The sequence below is a fragment of the Lepidochelys olivacea genome, assembly GCF_965140295.1.
Source record: "Lepidochelys olivacea isolate rLepOli2 genome assembly, chromosome: 2".
Lineage (NCBI taxonomy): Eukaryota > Metazoa > Chordata > Testudines > Cheloniidae > Lepidochelys > Lepidochelys olivacea.
The window spans coordinates 252,390,869-252,408,226 of NC_140412.1; the positions used below are offsets into that span (position 1 = coordinate 252,390,869).

The 17,358-nt window shown below is 38.7% G+C and overlaps 1 protein-coding gene across 2 annotated transcripts in view; it reads right to left on the reverse strand.

Moving 5' to 3' along the window:
* Positions 1 to 17,358, reverse strand: part of RBM33 (RNA binding motif protein 33) — a 140,404-nt gene that overhangs the window by 26,777 nt on the left and 96,269 nt on the right. Inside the window, exons 16-17 of one of the 2 annotated variants that reach the window (XM_084621555.1) lie at positions 5,311 to 5,529; positions 325 to 513 (exon numbers count right to left, since the gene is read on the reverse strand). In XM_084621555.1, coding sequence (XP_084477681.1) covers positions 325 to 513; positions 5,311 to 5,529 — 408 coding nt within the window. Of the gene's footprint in view, positions 1 to 324; positions 514 to 5,310; positions 5,533 to 17,358 lie in introns of both variants that reach the window. The other variant, XM_084621554.1, reaches the window with a different exon arrangement.

Consider the following 17,358-nt stretch of genomic DNA (forward strand, 5'->3'; position numbering starts at 1 on the left):
TAATTAGTGATTCTAAAGAATCAGAGCTAAATGTCACAGAAAAGCCTCACTAATTTATACTAACAATAGTTATTGAATGTTGTGAATGTGTAAACCAACAATAAAAAACAAGTATAATGAATAACTAAACACGCTTTCTTGGACATGATGACAACACTTCATTATATGCTTATGTTTGTGGCATTTTATTCAAAGAGTGGGAAAAGGTGCCTTCAAATATAAGTAATTGCCAATGAAAATACCGTATTTAGTGTCAGAGAATTAATTGAGCTTTCTAGAATGAAAGACTTCTGGCACAAAAATTATAAACCAAGCCTGACCTACCTGAATGGGTCCTACTGACATCAGCAGGTTTTTCAGTTGGACATCAGTAGTTGATGAAGAAAGCCCTTCAACTGACACAACACAGGGCTGAGGTTTGCACTCCACCACTCGCAGGTTCTGTTTATTTGGCATCAAGCGTCCTCGGCCCATCTGGCCTCCTACTCCTCTGCCTCTCCCATGCATAATAACCTGCCAACAACAAAAGTAACAGTATTTTGATTTCCTTAGTTCGTGCTTCTGTTAAGATTTTTGACAGATAATATGAAGTTAGCAATTTATTTAAAGACTTGATTAAAGTACATGTCGATAAAAAGCAGCATGTCACTGTTTGCTAATTTAAAAGGTCATATGTTAACATATTTATCCGCTTCTTATCCAAATATCTCCCCAAATTACAAGAAGTTATAATAGGTACAAAGCCTGCCTTTGCATTTTGAGGTGGGTTTACAAAGCAATTGAGCACCTTAATTTCCTCTTCACAATGATTGCACACATGCATGTGATCAGGTCTAACATTTTGGGATGGGTCAGCAAACAACTTTTTGCCCCCTTCCCTCCTCAGATCTCAAACTAAATTCACTATATACATATACATATGGGAATGGGATGCAGGCCCTCCCCGGTCTCCACTGCTACAGAATGTTTCTCAATAGACCATGCTACCTATTACCCTGAACTGTCCCTCTTTTTTTGAGGAGAGTCCACACTGGCTGATCAGTATGGCTAATCTATAGCCAGGAACTGGAAAGAACTTGAGGAAAAGCCCCAGTCTGATTTGTAGGGCTTGAGTCACTCAAGCTGGTGCCAATCTCAGCCACAAATTGATTAATTCCCCTTCCCAAACAAGAGTTTCCAGGTACCCAGAATTCACTGGCCTCATAGGCTAGCCCTGAGCAGCTTTTTGGAAGCAAATGAGGTGGGAAGACAACCTATGATTCTTAGGGAAAGTCACCATCAAGCTTTTAACCCTAGTAACTGGTTTATCAATGTCACCTCCATAATGAAAACAGCAAGCAATTTTTAGAGAAAAGAGGAGACTAGCTTTCACACATTTATAAAACCAACACATTATTGGAGAGCCCCTGGCCCTGAAAGCTGGCTCTCATAGGTATCTTATAGTATTGATAGCAATATTGACTAAGATTTAATGCAGTACCTCATGCATAATGCACTTTTGCAGCTGCATAGATGTCTTCTTAATATTTGCTGCAGAATTCTGTTTCAGAATCTAAGCTTCCATTATAATAAACAGAATAAAATAAAAAATAGGTCTCTAGACTCTTATCATTGCAAAGACAATTTTCAAAATGTAAGCCAGATGTAATCAAAGCCTTAACATCTCCCTGATTTTGCAGACAGTTTGAAATATTAGCTATGAGACATGTGAACTGGTTCAGGTCATCTCACTGGGGAGATAACGTAGAAAATTAATGAGAAACCTCCCTAAAATGTAAACATGTTAACTATTTGAATGCTGATTATTTTAGGAGAAACTTCAAGACAATGTTTTTCGCATTATTGTTGGATGTAGTGCGAATGTTGTGATGGGATCCAGTGGTATTATTGTCAGATTGGGGTAGATATTATCAATCACTGTTTAAATTGGGGACAGCACAAAAACTGAATATCAAAGGAATAAAAACACTACTGATTGCACTGGACCGGATGAAGGGGTGAAAGCTACAGGGAACAGGGAAGGGTGCATTATTCTGGGGTTCTTGCTGTAGAATTCATATCTAATTTGATGCACAGTGCATGTGGTCTTGAGTCACCGTCAGAAACATACTTATAAAAAAAATTAAATATCCTAATATTAACCCTGGCTGGCAGGGCAAAATGAAACAGCAGAGAAGGTACCGTCTAGCAGCATTACACCAGTTCTTGAGCTTGATTCTTCAGTTGTCTCTGCGAAATATAATTAACATCTGAAGACTAAAAGCTTTTGAGGAAGCTAACTATGAGTCAACAGTGTAAAGCTGTTTCAAAAAAAGCAATCATTCTGGAATGTATTAGCAGGAGTATTGTAAGACATGAGAAGTAATTCTTCTGTTTTACTCCATGCTGATTAGGCCTCTACTGGAGTATTGGGTCCAGTCTGGGAGCCACATTTCAGGAAAGATGTGGACAAATTGGAGAAAGTCCAAAGAAGAGCAACAAAAATGATTAAAGGTCTAGAAAACATGAGCTATGAGGGAAGATTGAAAAAATTGGGTTTGTTTAGTCTGGAGAAGAAAAGACTTAGAGGGGACATGATAACAGTTTTCAAGTACATAAAAGGTTGTTACAAGGAGGAGGGAGAAAAATTGTTCTTAACCTCTGGATAGGACAAGAAGCAATGGGTTTAAATTGTAGCAAGGGCGGTTTAGGTTGGACATTAGGAAAAACTTCCTAACTGTCAGAGTGGTTAAACACTGGAATAAATTGCCTAGGGAGGTTGTGGAATCTCTAGCACTGGGGATTTTTAAGTACAAGTTGGAAAAACACCTGTCAGGGATGTTCTAGATCAGTGGTTCTTAACCTTTACTGCAGCCTGCACCCCTTTGGTTCTCAAAATATGTTCTCGCATCCCTTATCAAAAATCGTTGAAGTAGGCCAGTTCTTTAAACCTAGATATATTTTTTGTTTGTATACTACAGTAATCGTTAAAACATAGGTTTGATGAAACAAAGTAGTTGTACTTATGTGCCTGTGCTTAATTTGTGTTTTCGATGATTTACCTTCTAAAAAAATCTGGCATGTCTCGCACCCCCAGAAAGGGCATCTCGCACCCCCAGGGGGTGTGTGTGAGTACCACTGGTCTAGATACTATTTAGTCCTGCCTTGAGTGCAGGGGACTGGACTAGATGACCTCTCGAGGTCCCTTCCAGTTCTATGATTCTATGAAATAACTCCTATTTTCTCAGGAGAAATGTCTTCCAAGTGCTGCTCCTTCTGAAACTCACAGGAACTCAAGGATACTCAATATAATTCACCCTAAAGAACAGGAAATGACCTGCAGCAAAGGCAGAAGACTCCAGAACAGTAGGCAGTGCAATGTTTGGCTCCACTTAGGTGAACGGCAAGTACACATTTGTTTTGCTTTAACTTAGTTTCATGTGGTGAATGCCATCATTCTCCAGAAGGTAGGGGACAAGCACAAACGTTATTCAACTAATTAAAAAAGTTAAATATATATTCCCTCTAAAATTCTCTTGGCACTTTCAGATTCACAACAGAATGCATCACTCAGTGATCTTACAAATACCACAGACTGCAAGGAAATTTCTGGTACCTGCGATATCATAGACTCATGTATTATGGCAGGGTCTCTCAAACTTCATTGCACTGTGACCCCCCGCCCCCGACAATAAAAATTAATACATGACCTCAGGAAGAGGAAACCTGAGCCTCACTGCCCCACCATTGTGGGGTGGGGGCCAAAGCTGAAGCTTGAGGGCTTTAGCCCCGGGTGGGAAGCTGTATCCTGAGCCCAGCTGCTCAGAGCTGAAGCCGAAGCCTGAGCCCCATTGCCCACGGCTGAAGCCCTTGGGCGTTGGCTTCAGCCCTGGGCAGTGGGGCTCAGACTTTGGCTTCAGGCCCGGGCCCCAGCAAGTCTAATGCCAGCCCTGGTGACCCCATTAAAACAGGATCGCGACCCACTTTGGGGTCCCGACTCAGGTTGAGAACCGTTGAATTATGGGATCTCTTCAGTGAAGATGACAGTACCAAGGAGATCACACAAATAGGGATTAAATAAGTTTTGATAGTTTTTAAATTATGTGCTGAGTGCCTCTGAGAGCCTTGTTAGTGGGAAATTAAGCAAATGAGTTCTGAACTGAATTTCTGTGTTTGCTTTGGAGGTCAATTTTAATGGCCTACTCCAGAGTGCCATTGTTATACAAGAGGTGCTGAGCTCCTTTCAAAAGTGTACCAATAGCTGACTTTTGTTTTGTTTTGTTTTTTTTGCTTAAAACTTACACAAACCCGAACCAACTATAGAATATTCAGAACTAGAGGGATGTTACTTCTTTGACTCCAACATAGAAAAGCCATAGCATGGAAGAAAAATAAGGAGGCTGCAGGGTCCACCAAGAATCTATACCTCACAAAAGTACTATTTTACTGACCTCCCCATAGAGGTTCCTTGTCCCAATATTCTCCATTTACAAAATGTTTACATTAGAGGAGGTCCAAATACTTATTCTGTACTTAAGGGAGAATGTTGTGACAAAGGGTTATACGGTATATCAGTACCATCTAATATAACGTAACACATGAACAGAAAGCAATAAGATGCCAGAGGTACGTTGGAAAAATTACAGCCACTATCTCATACTTTACTAGCGTTCCAGGATTTACGTAGGACTTTTACAAGTAGAGGTTTACTCTACTTAGTTTTACCCAGACAGTAAGCAACATAACATGCTTAATCATTTTTAATAGAGAAAACAGTTATAAAAACTTAATTTATATCTATAATTCTAGTGGAAAATACCACCCTGACAGTGCTAATCCTTTCTCTACCAGACATATACACAGAATACGTAGCATAACTTGGGACCACTTCTGGCAGGAGAGAGTAGTTCAGTCTCCATACTCATTCAATCTTTGACATCTCTACTCATAATGCCAAAAAGCATGCTAGACAGTCAGCTGTGATAATGATTTTCGAGTAGTGGACATTCCTCCACTGGAATACTGGACTGTCATCACCTAACAGAATTTACGCAGGCCACAGAACCACAATGAGACGGGAACAACTTTCAGGCATTACCAACCTGGGCTGGATTGAAACAAGTATCCTGTAGGTTAAAAGCTTTATATCCCCTTCTCAATTTCCTGAGTCATCCAGCCCTCCATTAATAATTTTACCTGGGCAGTTACAGTTTAAATTTCTTTAATGCTGGTAAGGATTCTGGTTATTTTTTAAACAATGCTAACATTAATATGGCAACACATTCAGCAGATAATACAGCTCCTAGCAGCAACAATGCATCTAAAAATCACCTTTTTAGCTGGATAAATAGCTGGATAAATCCCCTGGATATTTTTGACTCCTTGTGGAACTGTTGAATGTATCTGAGCCTGCTGCTGCTGTTGCTGCTGCTGCTGGAGTGGTCCCTTTGTCAACGTGACCTTCCGCACTGGCTGCTGTCTCATTTCTGGAGGTTGTTGGAGGCGTTGGGGCTGGCCTTCTGGGTGCACAAAGCCAACATTCTCCCCCTCCTGCTGAAATCAAAACCAGAACATGCTGTTCAGTACCTATCTACTCAATGCAAACATTCACTTCCTCTGAGACTTGCTGTGGAGAAGAACTTTGTTAGCGCGCAGAGGATTAGAACACAGACTTGCATATTAAAATCAAACTAGCGTCTGCAAGAGAAGGATGTATGGTACACACCTCAGCTAGGAACTATACTTAGTTAAAAAATCCATAATGCAAAGAAGTACAAAATACTACATTAAATTCACTGTGCTTTTAATTGTTTCCTTTCAGTAGACTGTGAAAATGTCCTATTATTTATACAAGGACCCACCTATTCATTCTTCACAATTCCAGCTTTTCAGGAATTACGTTATATTTACGTTCCGCTAAACTACATTTTTTTAAGAGACGTATATTCTAGACTAGAGAAGGGCAAAACAGCCTGAACGAAGCAGGAACCAGTCTGAATCTTTACGCATCTTTTCAAACCAAGCAAACCTTGCAAGACTAAAGGCTGGTGATTTTTATTAAGTGCATCTTTATGCTGCCTATTTATAGCTAAAATAAGCTTCTAAGTAGTCTCCTCCCTCTAACAATGACCAATATTAGAGTAGTTTTCTCCTCCAAGTGTTTTTATTTTTTCTCCTTAAAAAAAGAATAAAAACAGAGGTGACAAACCATGTCCCTGTCCCAACCTCTGAAGTCATATGTGGAAGTACTACAGTCTTCCCAAAACGAGCTGTCTCTGTAATTCAAGCTTGGGATGAGAGGAGGGGTAGAAGAGAGGAGCCTTGAAGAAAAGAGTAGAAGTTTTGCAGCGGCTCAGCTACTTCCACCCAAGGAACCGGTAGTTCTCTCACATGGATACGTGTCCACCTTTCCCAGATCAAATACGGCCAAGTTTACAGTCACCATACACAGTTTTCTGAAGATTACATTCAGCAAGAGGCAACATAATTGGTCTACTATGGCAAATGAGAAGGCACTAACTAGGCAGCCTCACAATTATAAAGTGTTTCAAATGGAGGATCTAGCTTGCAATGCTATGCAGCACATTAACAGCTTAAAGGGACTCCCGTCAAAACACTCAGTATCTGTTACTGTTACAGAATACAGAGTAACAGCCGTGTTAGTCTGTGTTCGGAAAAAGAAAAGGAGTACTTGTGGCACCTTAGAGACTCACCAATTTATCTGAGCATAAGCTTTCGTGAGCTATAGCTCACTTCATCGGATGCATCTGATGAAGTGAGCTGTAGCTCACGAAAGCTTATGCTCAAATAAATTGGTTAGTCTCTAAGGTGCCACAAGTACTCCTTTTCTTGTTACAGAATAGTAGAGAAACGGCTACTCACCAGTAACTATGCTTGAGTATATATTACCTCTGCAGACCCACACTTAGAATACCCATTCCCACAGAACTGTTAACTCAGAACCACTGAGAAATGCAGTGCCTGTCATGGCTGCATAAGCACCCCTCCACAGATCAGAATATTCTAGAAAACCAAGGGCCTCGCAGCATCAACTACTCAGTTTCTTTCACTAATTTGAAGAATCTACAGAAGGTCTCAAAGAAAAGGGGAAAGAGGGTGGATGAGCAGAGGTATTAAGACTTGAACAGCAGTTACTGGAAAACAGTCTCTCTCTGTTCCGAATTACCCTTGTAGATTCCCAATCTGGGAGATTAGTGCCCAACCCCTGGAGGAAGTCAGATGATTAAAGGAGAACAGCCTAACTCACCCAAAACAATCACTGCAATGAAGTACCAACCAGGATATCATGATGCACAAATGTATACACATACACAAACTGGCTTCACAAATTTCTGTGAAAAAAACCCATCATGTTAATTGCCCTAAATTGTCCAATTTAGTAGAATGAACTGAGTCTTTAAATTAGAATGCGCATAAATACAAAATCTAATCCATTTTGAAAGCATTTGTTCTCACAGTTCCCTTTGTTCCTCCTTTTGACTTGTCACCAAAATCTATGAATAACTTGGGGAATTAACAGAAGAGTTTCATCCTAACGTGCCAGCTTCTTACTGATCAGGACAGACAACATACAAGGTTTTGGGAAGAACAACAGATCTATACAGTCTGAAAGTCAGTAACTTTTTGATAAAATCATGATTGAGGATTTCATCTCAAGGGATACTCTAAAAGGAAAATAATTAACTGAAACCGACAACTTGCTCACTCTTCTTATGGGTTTTATACCAGAAGGAAACATTCAAGATGAGGCAGGTTGTCTTTTCAAACTCCTCTTGTACATTTGCTGAAATGCCTGACAGATACTCTCTGATACGGGCAAAAAATTGAAGCAAATACTTAAGATTATCAAAGGTGAAATTTTTTTTAAGCAAAAAAGCCAAACTATTTTGGATATCTTGAAGATTTTGAATTAAAACATTACGGCAGCTAGAAAATTATGATGTCTGCAACAACGCAGGAGTGAGGAACTAGGATCCTAAGGTGGCTTCAGATGCAAGAATCAGGACTGATAAAGCCTGACCTGATGGTTAAGCGCCTGCTGGGGGGGGGGGGGTGGAAAGAAGAGGGAGAAAGACTTGAACAATCCTCTCTTTTCTTACAAGTCCACGAGATGAACCCTATATATAGGGAACACTACGCCAGAGTGTGAGGAATCCAGGGATACAAGAGGCAGTATCTGGCATGCTGATGCATCATGGATATTTTAGAATCAGACAACATACACCTCTTCAACTAGGCCTGTTTGAAAGACCAATACTTAACTACTGGGCCCACATATCACACAATGAAACTGACCAGACTGAAAGATGAATCCAAGCAATACAAAACCTTTAATGGCCTGGAGTCAACCTAATGCAGCAACATGGCTTCACAATCTTGCAGAATTCTAATCGCTAAAGACCAAACAATGGGGAATTATCTAAAAATTTTACTAAGCTTAAAACTATTTAGAGAAAAATGAAAAGTTATAAAAAGAAATGAAGAAGGTGCACTAACTCAAATACACGTGAAAGCAAAAGGAAGAGAAGTGATACCACAACTGACCCTGGCAAAGGAGAAAGAAGGGCAGCTGGATCCAAAATCTGTTTTTATAGCCTTGTTCTAAACATTTAGGATTTCCACAGGTCCCTTATGCAGCCAAATAGTTATTGCTTTTCTAGATGGCTTGGAACTCACAGTGCAGGAGTACCATGCATGTGATGAGGGGGATCTACAGCAGCAGCTCTTGAAAGAGACTTGTTTGTGCATTAAAACTATTTGGAAGCTACAGGGCCAACAGTGCCACACCCAGTTCATTGCAAGCAAGCAACAAGTTCTTTCTTTTTTCTTTGCATAACTATTCGAGATTTTAACTTAACATGGTATCAATGTCTTTCTTTGGGGAGTTCAAGAGCAAATATTGCTCTCAGGTCAGCACTTGCCCAGGAGTAAGCAAGGAAAGGCTTGTAAAATGAATGCATCTTAGTACTATTGATTTCAGTTTGTTACAGACATAGCTGATCAAAGAGACATTAGCCAAGCCAAAAAAGGTACCTCAAGGTGAAAATGAACAAAGTGTACATATTAATATGTTTATTTCACAGTTCAAATATTAGAATCATTATCCACATCATGCTCTAAGTCCAATTCCTTACACTGGACACAATCAATGTCAGCTTCTAGAAGTTCTAAGTCTGAAAAACTAAGCCAGTAATGTCAATACATCAACTACACATACTTCAGAGACAGAACATTTGGACTTCATGCTACAAAAATAACTAGCAGATCACTTATCCCTGATAGGGATATGGCATCAACTTCAAAAATTTTTGCATACCACCTACAAAGGAAAATGTAAAACATAATACATGTGCTGGCTCCCAATTCTCCTTCCGGGGAAACATGAAGGTGGGATCCCAAGGGCAAACAATACATACAGAAGTGGAGCTTCTAATCGGCATATTAACATTGGGAAAGGTTCTCTGGTTCATGGTAGGTAGAAGACGGTGGTGGTGCTGAATCCTACTTGATGCTAGATTCTGTAATGTCTGGGCCAGAGCAGGTGGTTGAGCTGCTGAAGAATCAGGCCCACAGCCTGTAGAAGGGTAAGGCTGAGATGGTAGTGTCTCTAGTGTGTCCTAGCATAACTGTTAAGTTTCTTAATTCTTGCTGATTTTTCTTGTAAACAAAAATAAAAATTTGACAACTTCTTACAAATTTTCCATTTTTTTAACCCTTTTCACCAGCCTATTTTTGATTTATTAAAACCTTGTAACACCCAGGGTAAAAGAAAGGGGCTAGCAGGCCCACCCATCATTTTAACTTTTGTGCTCAAAATCTATTTTGATTTTAAAAAGTTCAGAAAAACACTTGGACTTTTGGGATATGTATTTTAATACCAGATCTTGCAAAGAGATGTCAATCGTTCATTTACTCTATCATAGACAATTTGATGCACAAAGTTTTGACACTTCAGGTGAAATTTACCACTATTCACACAGTGAACACATGGCAGTGGACCACAAATCCACTTAAATCCTACACTACAACTCCTCTTAAAACCTCTACTGAGGACCTAATTCGGATGATTTAAGTGGTGAACGGCTTCTGCCCAGGGGAGAATTTCATCCTTCGTCTAAATACCAATGATTAAAAAATATTTTCTTGAGATACTGCCTGCCCCGTAAACTCTAAAGCACAAACCATTTTTCCCCTTCACAATTTGAATTATCAAGTTTTATCCAAGGCTTGTTCCCCAATTGCTAACTTACAGTCAGGCGTGAACATTTCTGGTCAAAACCCTGAAAAACTGGGTTTAAACGGCAGTCATGACAAAAGCTGCTATGTGTAGCAAGAGTTCTATCTGTTCACCTGCAAGTCTTTGGAACATAAGTGAAACTGGTTATTTGCCAAATAAAATCTGCTCTTAAAAGTCACCTGACATAAAAAACTCAATAGTTCTAAATGCTGAATATAATTTAAAAATGAAAATTCTAAAGGAACGAGCAAGTGGATTTGGTCTATATTATGAGTATTTTTTCAAACTTCTAATGCTAAAGAACATATTTGTAAAGTATTCTAAAACAGTGCAATGAACAGGAATCATTTCAGTCATGCATGACAGTGATTTTAAAACAGATGTGTCAGATATAGATAGTGACCATATTTCAAAGTGGTCACTATATGATATTTCAGTTGCTTATTTAATCAATTCTTTGCATCTTCAGAAGTTTAGAAGTCATCCAATTGAATATAAAAATATGAGTTCTATAAAGGGAGTTTGTGTTGTTTTTTTTAAAGAGGGGTGCCTGAATTTAGTAAGCTAAGGCATTGTACTCTATCAGGGATTTTAGACAGTTTTACAATACAGATGAAGTTTGTTTGCCACCAACATTAGCAGGACAAATTTATTTATAACAAATGCTTTAAAAATGTACTGATAAAAATGCCCATTGATACTGTCAGCGCTTCTTGCAATTTGACAGATCAAATCTTATTTTCATTCTTAAACCCCATGAAGGAGTGATATCACCAACTTGCATTCTGTAGTGAGCAAATTGATTAATCCCTCTCTATAGAAATCTCAACTCTTGATTACACCTATCAGACGTTAAGCAGCATTATTCTAGAGTGACAACACTTGACAAATTCCCTAGCCATTTTTCTCAGCCTTTGTGGCCCTGCTAGCTTGTATTAACCCTGATGAAAAATTAATTTTCCTTATCTTCTGCTAAACCCCAAAATCCAAATCCGCCAAACTGGCAACTCTTTCTGTAAAGGTATTATGAAAACCTCTAAAAGATTAATTGCATGTCTTCAGGTGACATTAAATTAATTTCTATACTCATGACAGACACTTGATACTCCGTACTGAGAGGACAGATAACATTGTCAGGATACACAGAAGGACAGTGGTGTAGTGTCCCAGGGCAGCCTCTTATGCATTCTCCTTTCGATAAGGCCATACTTCACTGTCACTGTTACTGATCTTGCAGCCCATAGACCTCACTGCACAGGTTTCTATTAACTACTACAATGCTGTGTCTATCCATGTAATCTTTAAAAAGCTAATTCAAAAATCACCCAACAGTAAATGAATGTGCATGCTGCAAAAGCACTTCACAAATCAACCTAAGTTTATTTACTTTAAGTATCACATGCATCAAAACACAGAGACAACAAGAACAAAAAGAGGTTCTAATATGCTCACCTCATTCTGTGGGCCTATTTGTTTAACATACACGATAATTCAAACAGAGCATGTGGCAAAAGATGAAGTTTTAAATCTTACCCCGAAAACCTCAGAGCCCCAAATGGCCTTTGTAATTGATTTTCCTTGGGAGAAAAAAAGAAATACTCTATATGCATTTTAAAAGTCAGTATTTCCAGAAAATAGTCACTTTATAGATCACAGCAGTTGAGAGAGAAAATACCTGTCAGATCACTAAAGTCATCCTCCTTCAATGACAGAAGATAGTCACTATATTTTATCATATATCTACAGTATATTGGTCTCTGTGTGTAAATAGATTTTAAACTGATACAACAATTGGTTATCGTCAAAAAGACTGAAGTCCAAACAGCAGACTGTGATACTAACACAGCAGTGTGATACACAAAAATAGACATTGTAAAAATAAAGCAAAACCACTGATATCTACTCTAAAATGTAAGAAAAACAGCTAATCAATAGTCCAGGACATTTATCAACCGTATTAGCAGAACAATAGGTGTCAGACAAAAAGAATCTCTTATATACCACTTTTTATATACAGATACTGAAAATACTTCAAGAAGATGGTAAATATTTTTCCCATTCTAAAGACTGCTAAACTAAGGCACAAGGCATAATTACCAAATATCACACAAGTCAGTGGCAGAAAACCACAGGTCTTCAGACTTAAATTTAGTGTTCTCCCTGACTGGGACGTGCCTGATGCTGGTCATTACTTTTTAAATGAAAGAACAGTAACAATACATTTATTGAATACAATTCCCACTTTGCTCCCTCCACCCATATTGGATCATAGCCATCTCTATTTAAGAGAGAAACTCAGGTCTGATGAGCAATCTAAGACAGAAATTAACTATCTAAATTCCAACTATTTACTCTCATACACAAAAAGAAAAGTATATGCCTGGCGGACACAAGGTTAGATTAAGTATGACTCAAATCAAACAACTGGGTGACCAGTCAAGCAGTCTCCATTTATACTGAAGGAACTGACCTTTTCTAACTCTTATCAGAGCGTTAAAGTGTTTGAGGAAATGTATATTTTCTCCTTTATGATTCCTAAAATTTTGATCATGAAGCAAGCTTACTCAGAACAAATATATACAAAGAGATAATACCAGAAAAAAATTGACTATTTCTATTCCCAGCGTAACTGTATTCCCTTTCCAGCTCAGTACAAAAGGAGGCACGTTGCAGTCAAACTACCGAAGGGCATTCAGTGAGCAATGATGTATTGAATACCCTGGATGCCTCCTTCAAAAGTGGGCTGAAAATTTCCTTGCTTGGCCTCTGCCTGAAAGTGTATGTTGTTGTTCATAACTGCAGAGGCTGTAGCATAAACAGGGTTAGACAACAGTGGTAAAAGGGTACGAGCCTTATCTACGCTACAGCTTTAGCCATTACTATGACTGCAGTAACTGCACAAATGGTGACTTATCGCTACTCACTTTATTAGGGTAGAATCAACCTCTGAGTTATTGAGCGTTGTATGGGAAATTCCCCAATAAAATGTAAATATAACTGCAAAGATCCAGTAAAGTCAACTAAGTTTGAAACTTGCTTTGTACATAACCTTCACTGAGTTACAGTGCCTCTATTTTAAAACCTACCTCCTTCCACCAAAAACAATGCACTGTTTTAAGCAATAGAAAAAGGTCACTTCAGAGCAAGTACACTGGGCATATTATTATTTTAGCAGAGGTAAAGAAAGTCCCGTAATACATATTTCATAGAATACATGGTGTGTAATATGCATATCTGCTATTGGGACATGATTTTGGTTGGAGACAAGGGGTTTGTCAAGAAAAATTCTTGTTTTGAGGGTAGAACATCCATTCAAAATGCTAGGGGCTTTCCAGACCACAGAAGTTGGTCACTATTTTGTTTCTCCAGTTGTGCAGTAAGTCTTTCCAAGAAAATCTCCATGTCAGGCATTTCTACTGGAAAACCTCTAAGAGTAGTTCTCTCTCCCTCTAAGTCAGTCAGCTTTTTTATCTTGATTCTTAAAGCACACATCATTGAGATATCTGAGCACCCAAATTAATATTCAGCAGGTTTAAAACAAAACAAAAGCAAGTATTTCTTCCCACAGTGAACAGTCAACCTGTGGAACTCATTGCCAAGGGCTGCTGTGAAGGCCAAAATTATAACTGGGTTCAAAAAAAAAAAAATAGATACATTCATGGAGAATGGATCAAGGACACAACCCTATGAACGCAAGATGGCCAAAGACACAACCCTATGCTCTGAATATCCCTAAACCTTCAACTGTCAGAAGCTGGGACTAGATAACAGGGGAGGGATCAATCATAGCTGTCTGGTTCTGTTCATTCCCTCTGAAGCACCAGGTGCTGGCCACTGTCAGAAGACAGAATACTGGGCTAGACGGACCACTGGTCTGGCCCAGTATGGCTGTTATGTTCTTAGGCCACTGAAGTGAGCACAAGATTAACCTTTCACTTTCCCCCATTCTGTAAGATGCTTGTTTTGTTTCAAAACATGATTTTGGTGTGCTCATCATGAGTGGATAGGTCAAAATAGGTTCTGAACATACCCAGATGCATCATTCTGATCTCTTCTGTTAGGAAAAACAACTCTGCCTGCTCCTTGCAATCTTGACACTACACTAGTGAAAATGTCACTGTGGTCATTACTTTACAGAATGAAATAGTCCCACTGATAATTGAGGCTATCGTAACATAGGACTTTCAACATGAAAACCAAAATCTTGAACTTGAACCAGCATTCAACATAAAGCCAGTGAAGAGAGATTACTGGGATGATGTGCTTTTGTTGGACTGTGCCGCTGAGGAAATAAGCTATGTTCTGAACTGTTTTTCCTTTTAAATAAAGAACAGTAAAAGTTACAGGATGCTCATTTCTAGAAACTGTTGACTGTGCCCCCACTTTCCTGGAGGAAAGTGCCCCCCACTTTATACCCACAAGCAATAACCCGGGTAGGTTCTTCAATAGATTGAGGTACTGATCCATAAGTAGGACTACCTAGAACCTTGGAAGAAAAGTCAATGCATGTAAATTTAAGAGTAGTCTCTCTGAAGGAAACTCAGAAAATGTCTTACCTCAAGGTAAAGTCATTCTGAGCTTTGTCTACATTGCTCCATAGTTTGGACAATGAATGGTATGAATAGCAATGTGCACTGAAGTGCTGCACTGTAATTCCCCCATGGGGATGCTGTGGGCTTGAACTAAAAGTTTCCTAGTTTGCATTAATGTAGTCCTCTTCAGCCAAATGGGTCTTGCAACCTTAGAGTTGCTTAGATGAACAAATCTGTGCAGACTGACAATTTCTTAACCAATCCAAAACAGGAACCCAGTGCGTACCACTCTGCTATGGCTACAAAAATCTGTTCACTAAACTCTTGCAATGTTCTGCCCCAAGCTTCTAGCATTATGTTTCCATGGCACTGATGGTATTTGGTTAATTAGTTCCATTTGTGTTTGAGTGTCTTCTAGACTCAAGGCATACCTGTATTAGTGGCTGACGCCAATTTCTTAAACTTTGAGCATTTTATATTAAAGCATTTCACTGCTCTTGGAGTCACTAAATTTAAATGGGACAAATCTGTATCCTTTCCCACTCCAATAATCCCATGCTGACCAATTTTCACTTTAAAGTAAGATTCCTTCTATTAGCACATATTTTTACTTACACTGTCATGGTTGTCCCTCTATCATTTCCTCTTATGAAATCCAACTACTACTTGATGTTGCAATAATGTACATCAAGCCCACCACAAGAGATTGTTTTACAGTATAAAATTCCAAAATTAAACTGCAAAAGACTTTCTATTACAATTTTAAGGGAATGATGGAATCTGCATTTACGGTACTCAATGAAAAGCCTAGTCTTTCCTTCCTGGGGAGGAAAAGGTGAAAACTACAGGGAGCCTCAGACTGTACTCAGGTTGATAAGAGGAAGCATTTTATTTTGCATATACTCTAAGTTATTTGAAGTGAAATTAGTTTCTAATTTAACCTGTTAAACATGGATTCCTTTTAGTCAGGATTTGATGGCTAGCCTTTCTTAAAGTGTTGTCTAGTTCTTCTCTTGCTCTTGACCTCACCTACCTTTATGCCCTGGTCTCCTCCTGCACTGCCTTTCCATTAAATCCTCCTTTGCTCATGTGTGGCTTTATGTCTCCTTTCATACAACCCCAATAAAAGGTGTATCTCCCAACTAACATGCAATATCCTTACCCTCATCTCTAAAAATTTCTGAAAATCATGACGTATTCCACCTTAGTTAACATCAATCTATGCCCCAATGGCACCTATATAGTTTTTAAATTAAAGTTTTGCACCAACCTGTGCCTTTAGACTTTACCTTTTCAGAGCAAGAATTCCAGTGGGTTTTTCAGTAGGGAACATTCTAATTTGACAAATATTGCTAGACTGAAATTTTACAGATACTGGAAGTCAATTTTAATCTGAGTTTAATCTGACTGAGTTTTAATCTCCTTGATGTTTAGATTAGTGCAGCTTTTCAGGTGTCAGTCTTTTTGCATTGTCTTTAAGTTGTAAGTATGAAAAAAAGACATTAAAATCCAATATAAAATGCTGGCCTTCATTAAGTTTTTGCCTGCGCACCTAATAAGACATGGATACTGCCCTTACCTGTGCCCAAGACCATTCTTTCAGATGGGGGATGAGTACTGATGCTGATGCCATCCTCCCACTCTTTGAAAATAATTTTACTGTACGCTGCTAATGTTCTGACATTCCACACCTCAGAGCTGCATTTCAGATATGGGTTGAAAGCTCCCTATATACTTCTTGCCACATAATTGTTGGAGACTTTAATTAACATTTGTAAAAGCACTTCTGATGTCTTTGGACGAAAGGCGCTATAGAAATTTAAATTATTTAAACAATTTTTATTGGCTATAATGAACAATACACATAACAAGCAAAACAACAAATACAATCATCAAGCAAATCTTAGTAGATAAATTTACATCATCCAACAGGATTGTCTAAATCAAGAACTTTCCCCCCCATTTTTTAGAATTCAGTGTTCAACTACCTCCCTCCTTGACTGCTATCCTAAATAAAGCAAAGCTATCTGTCCTTTATTTCCCTCTTCAATATTTTTTATACAACCCAAGACTATATCCTTCCAGACTGAATTTCCAACCAAAATAGTTTGTCAGCTACTTCAGTCAAGCTTTTAAGATGAATTGTCAGGCAGTAGTTGCCGTAACTCATGAAAATCTAAGACTTAACTTTTAATCCAAACAGAACATAGGTACTTATACAAAAGGCCCACTAGTGCAGATCTCCACACAGACAAAGAGTGTGTATTCTTGGTCCAGCATAAGAGTCAGCATTTTCGGGCCACAGAGGCTGAGACATATCACTTTGAGCAAGGAAGACCAGTCTTTGGCTAGGGAGAGATCACCCAATAATAATAATATAAGATGACTGAGTGGTACAATAATGATTTTAAAACATCATGCAATGCTAAGAGAACTTCAGACCAATCAATGGACATGTCTAACATGCACAGTTTGTATAACCTTTTAACACATAAGACATATAGAGCTAACACTGGGTACAAACCTGCTCCCTCATGGCCAGGATCATTCCTGCTCTATGACATTGGTTTTACAGATTTCAACTGCACT